We start from the raw sequence: 13,577 nt of genomic DNA on the forward strand, positions 1-13,577 counted from the left end.
CTTCAGGTGAGAAAGCAAAATCCAGAGAGAGAAAGTAAAACCCCCAGTCTCATATATATGTTACCATATGCCTCTCTTCTCTCACCTTTTATTAATGTTTATTTAGCTGTTTCTAAACGTTATTTAGTTTTTATTTTGTACAAGACATTGAGTTTTGAAACAACTTCTGTATTTTGGGATATGGTCACATCTATGTTATCTACCAGCAAACATTTGGAAATGTTTGCTTTGTTTTAGACCCATAAGTGAAAACATATCCACATTTCACCTTTTGAATATTGCCATGCCTGATTATCACATCCACTCACAAATACTCTGCAATTTCTCTGCAAGTGTATCCACTCATGGGCTTTGTAAGTTCTCATGAAACTCTATCTTTGTGCACATGATGTCTGCACTTCTGCCAATGTGGTCTCTAGCCCTGATAGTCAAGATGCAGTGTGACGTAATAGAAGAGCAAAATTACAAAAACTTGATTCTAAAATGACAGTGCTGTAACCCCAGGTAAATTATTTAACTTAACAGAAATTCTCTTATCCCGTTTGTGAAATGACAGTTTCAATTTCACTACTACATATCATATTAATGGTTATTTCAACCATGAAATTAGATCACTTCTGTCAGTATGAAATATTCATAAAACCCTGATAGGAAGTCAGAGAGAAGGTAAAGCAATAAAAGAAACTTTTAGAGAGAAAGCAAGACCTGTTTGATTTGAAAGGAGGTGGAGTGAAGTCTTATGTAATTTCTCCATGTACAAACTCAGAATACTTTAGGATTTTCCAGGACTGACTTTGCTTTGCATTTTAAACATTTGTCTATCAACTGAAACAAAGAAAATGGGTGTAAAAAAGAGAAGACTGTCCATTAATGTCAACATTGCTTCATACATCTTTCTAATCTTTCAAGTTTTATTCAGGCTGTATTCATTCTCCCAGTTTGGTAGATTTATAGTTCTGGAAGAGATCATCACTGAATGATAATTTTGATGGGTTTAGGAAAATCGCAACATTTATTTAAATAGATGAATATTCAGTGGTGAAATTTCAGGCACTATAATGGGGTCGTTGGTATGTTTGGATAGAAAAGGGCATGTGGAATAGTTTTGATTAAAGGAGCTTTTAGGACTCTTTTTCAAATCAACCATAGATGTAAGTGATTCCTCCAATTACAGGTTGTCTAGCAGAGACCTGTAGATCCTCTCAAGATCCACCCAGCTGAATGCTGACAACACCTACTGAACTCTGTGCTCTCGGCTATCCCTGTGCAGTGACATTGTGGCTAACACTTCCAGCTTTTGGGAAACTACAAGGCTGTGTTTCTTCAGGTATTCATGTTAGAGTTGGCACAGTAGTCATTACAGGCGTGCCATCTCTTGTGCATTACAAAATAATGATTATAAAGGTAATAGTAATAATATGATTTAGGTACAGACTGACACACATTCCCTGCTTTTACATACTCATTCCTCTTCAGTTTTCCTGCTGAATTAAAAGAAATATACTATCCTCCACTAAGAAAGCCCCTCAACTTAAGGAAGCTCATATCATAGCAGTTTTGGGCAACAATTATTTATGTCGCTTGGCTCTCATCTACAAGAAACTGGGCTTTTGTGCACAAGCCTGAGGATTTTTCCTCTACTGTCCATATCACAATGTTCTAGAGGAAATTTTTTCATTCACCAAGATATTTTATTAAGGGACTAATTTATCTTGATTGCAGGATTGAGATTTAAAGTTCCATTTATCAGAATGTGCATCCTAGTAAAGGCTGCTAACCTGAGTCATGGCCTCTCTTGACTCCAACTGATGCAGTAGCATCTTGCTGTTTATCTCCTTAAGCCAATATCCATCGCAAGGATGCCTTCCTCTTTTTACTGAGTATTTTGGGCATAATGACTCACTTTCCTTTGAAATTACTGACATTTTCTTATTCATATCCATCCTACCCTACCTCATAGTCACGTTTAGGTGCATGTTATTATCTCCACTATCATCGTTGTAATAATTTGGTTATCTCTGTATTTCAAAGAACAATCTCTATCAATTATATTACAAATGTTCAAAATCTAACAATTTAATTATCTTTTTCCACAAATATTCTGTATTAGTTTAAAAAAAAAACTCACCAGTATTTTCCTGAGCTTGAGTTCACTTTGTGTTTCTATCTCTTCTTGAGTTAATTTGGGTGCAGCTGCCCAAAGCAAAGTAACAGTGATGCCTGAGGAATTCCTTTGTGAATAATTAGTACCAGAAAATACCTGACCCCCCAAACTGAAAGGCTGGTAGAAATCAGTCTTTGTTGTTCCTGGTTTTCTCGCCTAATGATATCTGCAATTTCACAGGGTCTCTGGCAATAAATGCTCTTTTCTCTATTCTTATAGGTCTATTTAAAGAGGAAGATGCAAAATGATAAATGACCTTGGAGACAGCTTTTCCCCAAAGTCTTCCTCCATAGTCAAAACCAAATTGCAACCCTACCAATGAACTTTAATTCTAGTGTCTGTTCAATGTTTTAAAATTAAATTTTAAAAATTATTGCTAAATACAAAAACCGATCAATTCTCAGATTCATGACTGTGGCCCTAATCCAAAGCAATTCAGCAAAGAGAAGTAATAATTTTATCATTCTAAACCTTGTTTTTTGAATTAATATGCTTTATTATATGCATTAAATAGTCCATATTTGATATAACATATTAAGATATCTGTTTTATGTTATTTATTGAATTGTAACTGTTCTTTCTTGAAAGCTATATTTTAATACAAAATAGTATATTCGATTGTGCTATTTGGGAACATTGCTTTTCTTAATTGATTCTATGCTGATTTATGGAGAAATAGGTGGGATAAGGTTCATGTTTGGCCTATGCTTGGAGTAAGTATGGGTTGAATTTAATTCATTTACTTTTATATTGTAAATCCTTAAGGTTGACTCACGAAAACTAATAATAATCTTGCTTTTTCTCTTCCTATTCCTATTAGTTTCTTTCCCCATGCTTGACTTTTTACTTTACTCTTCTTAGCTTATCTCACATTTTTCTTTATTTCAAACAACATCCAAAATGTCAAAGAGATCCTGCTTACATTTTCACTATCTGGAGTTAGCAGAAGAAATGAGTGAAACATTAAGAGCAGGAAGTAAAAAAGCAATTATGCACAGGTTTGTGGAAACATTCATCGCGATTAAGCTAGTGTGTTAGTTTCCTGTTGCTACTGCAACAAATTACCACAAGCTTAGTGACTTAAATCAATACAAAGTCAGTATTTCACATTTCTGCAGGTGAGAAGTCCAAAATGAGGCTCACTGGGCTAAAATCAAGGCATTGTAATGGATAAATCCTTCTGAAGTCTGTAGGGGAAAACTCATTCCCTTAATTCTTCCAGCTTCTAGAATCTACCTGCTTCCTTATGACCCCTTTCCTTCATCTCTAAAGCGGGCAGTGTAGCATCGTCAAATCTAACTTCTGCTTCACTTTCCCACTTTAAATAAACCTTGTGAATACATTGAGCCCACATGGATAGTGCAAGATAATATCTTTGTTTTAAGGTCCACTTATTGGCAAACTTAATTTTTATCTACAACATTTATCACCTTATCCTGTAACAAAATATATTGATAAGTTCTGAGGACTAAGATGCGAACATCTTTGGGGAATCCCTATTCTGCTACTCAGTTATTTAGATGAGTAAAATTATCTATTTTAAGGTAATTTTTGTAAAGGGTATAAAACCCAGATCTAGATTGGGGTGTGGATTATTCGATGCTGATGAAGAATTTATTTGTGGCAGGTTAATTATAATGAATTATTCTGTGGAAGAATTAACTATAAAATACGATAAATTCCTTTGATTTAGTTGTTGACTATACTGTTCTATGTATGTCTGTTAATGCTGCTTTGGATCATTTGATGGTTTTGGATCAAATTCTGTCTATCCTTCTCCATCCATGTGAAGTTAGAATTTGTAAGTGTTTCTATCTTGCAAATTCGATTAATATTTAATTATTTAAAACATAATAATCAATATTGCTTCGAATGCTAACATATTTGCCTGCTTTATCCTTTTCATGCTTTCAGTTTCACTTTTGTGTGTATGTGTAATCAATGGTTTAGGTGCATCTTCTGTGAAAGCACATTTGACAAACTGTATTTTAAACCTTTATGATAATTTTCATTATTCTGTTGAAGAATTTACTTCATTTTGTTAATTTTGTTTTAACTTGTATATTTTAATTGGCTTGTATGATCATTTTTTGCTTTTATTTTTGTTTCTGCCCAATTTTTATGTTTCCTTCCTATTTTCTTGCCTTTTATTTGGAATGATATTGTTTCTTTTTAAAAATACATTTCTGGCAGGGTGCGGTGGGTCATGCCTGTAATCCCAGCACTTTGGGAGGCCGAGGCAGGCAGATCATAAGGTCAGGAGTTCAAAACTAGCCTGGCCAATGTGGTGAAACCCTGTCTCTACTGAAAATACAAAAATTAGCTGGGCGTGGTGGTGCACGCCTGTAGTCCCAGCTACTCAGGAGGCTGAGGCAGGAGAATCGCTTGAACCCGGGAGGCAGAGGTTGCAATGTACCCAGATTGCACCACTGCACTCCAGCCTGGTGATAGAGTAAGAGTCTGTCTCAAAAAATAATAATAATACATTTCTTTGTCTCTTTTCCTCTCCCACAATTTTAGTAATTACTCAAAAAATCATAACTGTACATTATTATTACCAAGTCTGAATTTAATCAGTATCTTTTCTCTCCTACTAAGCAATACTTCTTTTCAATTTACATGATGTTGTGGTCTACGTTTTTCGTTCTTGCTTCTATTTTTCATCTTCTATATATTAGACATGTTTAATATTTTTAACACAATATCTCAGTTTACAAATAAGGTTAGTATTTTCCTGATTCACTATTCCTTCCTGGATTTTAAATTTTCCTTCTTGGAACATTTTTCCTCTTAATAAAAATTAATATTTACAACTACTTTAAGTGAGTGTCTCTGTATAGTAAATTCTTGGTCATTTTTAAATTGCGGTTTATTTTGTTTTATTCTACTGAAGACTCCCCACTTCACTTTTCTTGAAAAACTATGGAATTCAAGGATAATATTTTACATTTGGCATTTTTAAAATGTAATTCTATTTTCTTCTGGCTTGTAGTCTTTCTGTGTTTTGAATTATTTTATTTATTTATTTATTTATTTAAGACGGAGTTTGGCTCTTGTTGCCCAGACTGGAGTGCAATGGTGCGATCTCCGCTCACTGCAACCTCCACCTCTCAGGTTGAAGCGATTCTCCTGCCTCAGCTTCCCGAGTAGCTGGGGTTACAGGCACGCACTACCACGCCCAGAGAATTTTGCAGTTTTAGTAGAGACGGGGTTTCTCCATGTTGGTCAGGCTGGTCTCTAACTCCTGACCTTAGGCGATCTGCCCGCCTTGGCCTCCCAAAGTGCTGGGATTGCCGGCGTGAGTCACCGCACCTGGCCCCGTGTTTCAAATTATTATTAATTAGAAGTAATATTTTGTAGGGCTCTTTTAGAGAGCAACTCTTTTACTTTGTTGTAATTTTTTTCTAAATATTTCTCATAGTTCTGGAAATTGTCAATTATTATCTCTTTAAATGTATTTTCTCACTATTTTATAAATCCTGAAGTCTGGTAGACATATGTTGCTCCCTTTTATTCCATTTCTAAGGTCTGTTAATATCCCTTTAACTTTTTCCATATCTTTGTCTCTCTCTCCTTTGTTTTGAGTAAATTTGTTGATATCCGGAATTCACTAGGAAACACTACTATGTTTTATCCACTGAGTTTCTAATAAAAATATCATTTTATTTATTTATTGAAGTTATTTTGTTATCTAACAGCCCAGAAAATTTTTAAACTAAATGTAATTTGACTTTAAAATCATTTTCTATTTTATACAATAAAGATTTATATTATGTTTTGTGTTCATTAACTACAATAAATCCCGTCTTTGTATGCTTGTATGCTGTGCTCTGGCATAGCTGTTTCCAACCTGATTTCCTCCTATATTCAGACATTTTTATTGTGTGATCATTTGCTCTTGAGCAAATTTTTTCTTCTTTTAATTTTTGGTTTTCTATATGAGCAGATTTATTTCAACTGTGCCTTAAATATAAATTCCTGAAAAGACTTTATTTTTTGCATTAGATGTCTGCACACACGTGTGTATGTGTCTGAGTGTGTGTGTGACAGTCCAGTGTTAGCATAAACTCATAGCACGCCTTCTTCATTTGGCATCACTGCCCTTATTGGGAGTTCAGTGAAGTACATTATTTTTCCTTCTTAGAAGCTAAATACAGAATTTTTCCAGTTTCATTTAATATGGCAAGTGACTTCATATGCTACAATGAATATTCTATTTGATAACATTTTTCAGTGGTGATACTTCTGTGTTAATCTTGCTATCATAATCTAATGCTGCATCCCTGGAAGTTTTTCTAAGCTTCATTGTGTAAACTACCATTCTAAGAGCATTCATCCTTTTTTCCTGTGATTCACAGACAGGTTTGCATTAATCAGCTTATCTCGTATCCCACTGTGTGGATCCTAGAAGTGTAAGCTATTTCACATATTTATTTCTAAATCTTTTATTTCACTTAGTGTTTTTCTATGGCTAATTATTTTTTCAATTAATATCTTTCATTTATATCAGTAATATATTATGAAAGATATGAATACAAATATAGTACTACTTTCTTAAAATTGTTTTAATTACATTATAAAGCATAATGAAATAATAAAAGACATATATTCACTGAAAAATACGTTTCAAAATGTTCAAAGCAGCACTATACATAATAACCCTAAATGGGAAATCACCCAAATGCCTGGCAACAAGGGAATGGATAAATTAATCATTATATATTCACATGATAAGATACTGTATACATTAATGAAAACAATCAGAAAACTTGCCAACATGAGAAATGACTCACAACTGAAATACTGAGAAGGCACGCATTCAGCAGCAAAATCTATATCACTCTTATTCTTCAAAGTACAAGAACAGATAAAAACATTATTATTATTATTATTATTATCATTATTATCATCATCATTTGAGATGGAGTCTTGCTCTGTCACCCAAGCTAGAGTGCAGTGGCATGATGTCAGCTCACTGCAACCTCCGCCTCCCCAGTTCAAGCTATTCTCCTGCCTCAGCCTCCCGAGTAGCTGGGATTAAAGGCGTTCCCACTGCGCCTGGCTAATTTTTGTAATTTTAGAAGAGACAGGGTTTCATCATCTTGGTCAGGCTAGTCTCGAACTCCTGATCTCGTGATCCACCCACCTCAGCCTCCCAAAGTGCTGGGATTACAATACTACAAGATTTAGAAATAAATATTGTGGTTAACTTTGGGAGGTATTAATAATAAACAGAAATAAGGAGGACCTCTGATGTGCTGATACTTCTGTCTCTTAATCCAGTTGCTGATTACACAATCATGCTCAATCTGCAAAAGTTCATGAGCTGTACACAGGCAATATATGCATTTTTTTGTTTAGACTTCAGCACAAATGCAAAAAGTTGAAGGTAATATTTCATTCATTTTCTTGGCAGTTTAAGGCATGAAAATGCATAGTCTATTTTATTTTTTCAACACAACGCCATGTAATCCGTATTTTAAAGAAATTTTCTGGTTATTTCATATCACATGAGCACAATCGTAATGATTAAGAAAGGCGGGGGAGAGTATGGATAAGAATAATGTTCAACTGGTTAAAGAGACGTCAATGCCTGTAGTCCAGCTACTCGGGAGGCTGAGGCAGGACAATGGTGTGAACCTGGGAGGAGGAGCTTGCAGTGAGCTGAGATCCGGCCACTGCACTCCAGCCTGGGCGACAGAGTGATACTCCGTCTCAAAAAAAAAAAAAAAAAAAGAGACGTCAATGCAGAAGTATAAAATCCCAGAAGGGATATGCTTCCTGTTTGCTCACTTTTCCCTCCAAACAACAAGGACAAGAGCATGATGAGAGTGAATCTTTCTCACTCATCAGTGTGGTCTCAGGGAACCATGGCATGAAAAGCAGAAACAATTCAGAAAAGTTCATTTCCTTTCAGGAGTATTTGACAACACCACACTTTCCTCATGGTGTTCTTCATCTCCCTGTTTCTCAGAGTGTAGATGAGAGGGTTGAACATGGGAGCAATGATGGCATAAAAAAGGGCAAACACTTTATCTTCTGAGAACGTTGTGACCGGTCTAATGTAAATGAATATTGCAGGTGCAAAAAACAGGACTACAACCATTACATGAGAACTGCAAGTGGAAAGAGCTTTGCTGCGGCTCTCTGCAGAATATGCTCTGATGGTATACAATATAAAAACGTAAGACAACATCAAGACAACAAATGTCACCAAAGCAATTAAGCCCGAATTAGCAATGACTAAGAGACCTATCATGTGTATATTAGAACAAGCCAATTTCAGCAAAGGATACACATCACAGAAGTAGTGATCTATCTCATTTGGGCCACAAAACGGTACAAAGATGGTGAGAAGAAACTGACTGGCAGAGTGTATAAACCCCCCAGTACAACAGACTATGATGATTGTGTCACACCTTTGCCTGCTCATGATGGTGGTGTAGTTCAGGGGCTTGCAGATGGCCACATAGCGGTCATAGGCCATCCTTGTGAGAATGAAGATCTCTATGCCTCCGAAAAAATGGGTGGTAAAGAGTTGTATCATGCAGTTATTATAAGAAATGGTCTATCAGTAAGTCAGCCATTAATTTGGGGGTCACTGTGGATGTGTAGCAAAAGTCAGAGAGTGAGAGGTAATTGAGGAAGAAATACATGGGTTGGTGAATGAGCTGGGTGCACTGGTGGAAGGTGGGGAAATTCATGGACTTTTCTAGAAGTGCTTTACAATCTAAAGTGAAAAGATGGGAATAAAAATCATGCACAGCATATCTTGATGGAAATGGGCACTACCAGGTAAGAGCTGTTGGTAGACCTGGGTAGGAGATAATTAAACAGAAACAGGCTACTCTGGACAAACTGCCTAAGGGTAGCCCCGCTCTGCAAGGAGCAGTAACAAAATGAATAAATAAACAAACAGAAATAAAATCTATTGGGGTGTTCCAGGAAGTGCTCCATGAAGGTGATGATGTCTCTCATGGTATGATGCTGTCTTCCTTCTCCTTAATGGCAACTAAGTATAAAATAGTATAAAACATTAATGATTTGGATCTATAGGAATTTCTTTTAATTTTTTGATTCATTCAACAGATATTTATCAAAAACCTACTTTTTCATAAATACTGAAATTTAGCAGTGAACAGATAAAGATACTCTTTCTTATGTTGCTTCATTCTAATATATAGTACTATAAAAATGTGTAATGATGTCTATTTATATCTATTTATTTCTGCTTATTCATCTATTCTGGAGATACGTGTGTGTGTGTGTGTGTGTGTGTGTGTCTTTTTATAATACTTAAGAGAAGACAAATACAATTTTTTATTTCTGTTTGCTAAAGAGCTTTCACAAACTTTCAATACAGGAAGTGAATCTCCAGTTAGTGACAGTGTGTCTGCATATGTTGTATTTACAGAGCACTGAGTTTCAACACTACTGCTATATCTGACTTACTCAAATTTGTGAAACTTAATGTAGCCCTAAGAATACCACTAGAATACCTGACTACAACAGAAGGCAGTTGTGATGGCTCAGTGACATGCCATCACAAGGTGAATAACAACCCATCTCCCAAGGTAAAGCTTTTAAAGCATTATTTTTGATGTAGCATTATTATGACACATGGTCAAATATTACCAAAGTGAATATTTTTTAAAGTAGGTCTTTCTCCCATCTCTAATGCCAAGAATGCAATTTCCCCACTCAGAGTCATTATAGTTTTTTCATACTCTTCTACTATAATTCATGTATTTAAATATGGAGGTGTGTGTAGTAATGACTGTAACTGATATTAAGGAAAATGTTACAATTCTAAGCATGCAGTATTAATCTCTTACATTTCAATTTACACCATATGTCAGGGACCATTTTCTGTGTGTGTGTGCGCGTGTATAAACACACAGATATATGTATCTGCTTCATTCTAATTAATGGTTGCATAAAAATATCATCCTTGATTCTTTAATGTCCCTTCCGAGGGGCATAAAGTTGTTTCCTATCTCTTGCTACCATCTAAGGCAAAATGATTGTCCTTCTTTCTATGAATGAGTGTGTCTGTAGGAAACAGAATAACTGGATCAATTTCTATATGCAGTTGTCATATTATAGATACTGAAGTCACTTCCTAGAAGGTTGCATCCACTTACATTCCCACCAAAAGTTTGTAGGGTTGACTGTGTCCCACACCTTCGTCAAGACTATTTGTTAAGACATTCAGCAAAAGGATTACTTTATTAGCCTTATAGGTGAAATTTACCTAACTGGAATTTTAATTTGAATGTATTTAACTGTGAATGAAATTGAGCATCTTTCCAGAGGCATACTCTTTACCATAAGGAGAACAATCTCTTTTAAGATGGGTTGTTTTCCTAATGTTCATTTGTGTCATGTTTTTCAGAAACTTATCTGTGAAATCCATTTACATTTGAAAAAGTTATGCTTTTGTCCGGCATATGTGTTGTAAATGTATTTTATCATATAGGCACTTCCCTTTTAATTTTTTACTGTGTTACCATGTGGAATATATATGTGAAAAGGTATATGGAACAATTTGTTCAATATTTGATATATGCAAATAAATATTAATTCTCTATATATATTTAACTTCTCTTTCTTGCAGTCAGGATATGGGATTCTCAAGAACATACAAACTAAAAATTCTATTGAAAGTTTCAGTCCTGACTCGGAGCACATAGATCTCATTTTCTAAGTCACTGATGCTTTCCTGTAAAACTGAAATTTGAAAGAATGTCCTGATATATATGTCAAGTATTCTTCCACTTTTTTCCTCATTTTAGTCTCAGTATCTACTTGTCTCTTAAGAAAACTTTTTGAAGAACCCAGAAGAATAATGAAAGAGGGAAGAATTTAACTTTGGACAACACAGTATAACAAAGCAGTGCAAAATTGAATAATAAAGGATGAATTTGGAGCTGAAAAGAATTAGAAAATTTTCAGAGGTAAATTAAAAGGAAATAAAGATAGTCAAGGCAAGAGGTTAAAATAATTCTCATGTTGGGCTGGAATGACTGACATTTTGCTCAGTGCAAAAATTTTATGTTTATTCTCTGTGTGTGTGTGCACGCGTGTGCATACATGTGCTCGCCCACGTACATGTAAATTTTATTGAGGAAGGTATTCTGAAGCATTTAAATAATCATTATTAGAATGATCAGTATATTTACTAAGTAAATATATTATAATGGTACTATCAGGTTCAAGTAATGTGAAAGCCTATTGAAGCAAGTAATGTACATTTTCTTCTGTTATTGCAACAGAGTACAAAATATTTATTATTCCTGGCTATAAGCTAAAGAAACACATTCAGCTCAGAAAGATACCTACTCATACCAATCCTCTAAACTAATGTTTACTTTGTTTGAAAAATCATTTGTTTTTAAGTTATTTTTCTATTTCTCATTGTATTATTTTCATGTGTAATTGTGTCATGCCACTGCAGTCCGGCCTAGAGGAGAGTGTGACACTCTGTCTCCAAAAAAAAAAAGAAGTAATTTGGTAAATATATTGAATAGTTACTATGAATTCATTTTACTAAGAAAAAATACACAGATTTGTCAATAATAACCCATTGGAAAGTTGCAATTTCATTGCTAAGAATATGTATTTGACCTCCAAATCGAGCGTTTATTTCCTTTGTTTCTTCCTTTGCAGATTAACTATTTCCTATCTGTGGTTTCTTCACATCAACTGAAACAATGCAGCAAAATCACAGTGTGACTGAATTCATACTGTTAGGATTAACACAGGATCCCTTGAAGCAGAAACTAGTGTTTGTAATATTCTTAATTTTCTATATGGGAACTGTAGTGGGGAATATGCTCATTTTTGTGACCATCAAGTCCAGCCGGACACTAGGAAGCCCCATGTACTTCTTCCTATTTTATTTGTCCATTGCTGATTCTTGTTTTTCAACTTCCACAGCCCCTAGATTAATTGTGGATGCTCTCTCTGCAAAGAAAATTATATCCTACAATGAGTGCATGACACAAGTCTTTGGGCTACATTTATTTGGCTGCATGGAGATCTTTGTCCTCATCCTCATGACTGTTGATCACTATGTGGCCATTTGTAAGCCCTTGCGTTACCCAACCATCATGAGCCAGCAGGTCTGCATCATCCTGATTGTTCTTGCCTGGATAGGGTCTTTTATACACTCTATGGCTCAGATTATCCTGGCCTTAAGGTTGCCTTTCTGTGGACCCAATTTGATTGATCATTATTGCTGTGATTTGCAGCCCTTGTTGAAACTTGCCTGCATGGACACTTACATGATCAACCTGCTGTCGGTGTCTAACAGTGGGGCAGTTTGCTCAACTGGTTTCATGATTTTGATAATTTCATATATTGTCATCTTGCATTCACTGAGAAACCGCAGTGCAGAAGGGAGGAAAAAGGCTCTCTCCACTTGCACTTCTCACGTAATTGTAGTCATCTTATTCTTTGGCCCATGCATATTCATATATACACGCCCCCCAACCACTTTCCCCATGGATAAGATGGTGGTGGTATTTTATACTATTGGAACACCCTTTCTCAATCCACTCATCTACACACTGAGAAATGCAGAAGTGAAAAATGCCATGAGACAGTTATGGCGTGGCAAAATTATTTCAGAAAACAAAGGATAAATTGAGGGCCTGGCCTGATCACTTATTCAGTCAAATCATGATTTATTCAGTCAAATCATGATTTAACTGAGTAAGTATAGATATCAAATAGGAAAGTACCTGAATGTTGTGGGAATAATATACATCATATCTAAGTTTGTGGGTTCCTATGTTTTCTAGTGAACAGGAGCTACGACTACCAAGACATTGTCTTTTGTGCCAGAACTAGATAGAGTATAGATTAATTAAGGTGATTATGGACCAATAGTCTTTTCTTTTCAGATTATCTTCCTTTCCAGTCATGCATTTTCTAAGGTGTAAACCTGACTATTTCTATGCATTCTAATCTAATGCATCTGATTTTCTTACTTCTTTCCTGTACTTTTGACCATAGACTGATAAACTCCCTGAAATCTTCAATTTGGCTCCTCCTTTTCCTAACAGCTCAATTCTGCCATTGCTGATTGTGAACTACACATCACAACTCTGTCTACACTGGTTTAATAAAAAGACATTTATACAATCACAAGTGTTCAAATTTGTGAGCACCCACAAAGAAATAACAAATTCCTTCCATAATGCATTTACAATAAGGTATCAAGCTTCCTCCTGAACACTTCTAGGGCAAAGGAACTAACTCAGTATATCAAGATGTCCATTTACATTTTATCACTACTTTGTATTTAGAAAGTTCTATATTTTTGAGTCAGAGGCTAATATACTGCAGGTACAACATATTTCCTGAGCCTGAAGTGCAGAAGGGTAGAACATGGTTGAAACCAAAAATG

The 13,577-nt window shown here is 35.3% G+C and overlaps 2 protein-coding genes across 2 annotated transcripts; one reads left to right on the forward strand and one right to left on the reverse strand.

The window, feature by feature from the left end:
* Window positions 1–7,926: 7,926 nt before the first annotated feature.
* LOC105466454 (olfactory receptor 4P4) lies at window positions 7,927–10,550 on the reverse strand. The gene is given in 3 exon segments (XM_011715429.2): window positions 7,927–8,733; window positions 8,735–8,894; window positions 10,493–10,550. Coding segments are annotated over 3 exon segments (894 nt in total). The 3' UTR covers window positions 7,927–8,057.
* Window positions 10,551–11,837: 1,287 nt separating this feature from the next.
* On the forward strand, window positions 11,838–12,810 carry LOC105466430 (olfactory receptor family 4 subfamily C member 11). Its single transcript, XM_011715409.3, has one exon. The coding sequence runs from the start codon at window positions 11,878–11,880 to the stop codon at window positions 12,808–12,810; it is 933 nt and encodes a 310-aa protein (XP_011713711.2). The 5' UTR covers window positions 11,838–11,877.
* The last annotated feature ends 767 nt before the right edge of the window (window positions 12,811–13,577 follow it).

The sequence above is a fragment of the Macaca nemestrina genome, chromosome 12 (genome assembly GCF_043159975.1).
Source record: "Macaca nemestrina isolate mMacNem1 chromosome 12, mMacNem.hap1, whole genome shotgun sequence".
NCBI lineage: Eukaryota > Metazoa > Chordata > Mammalia > Primates > Cercopithecidae > Macaca > Macaca nemestrina.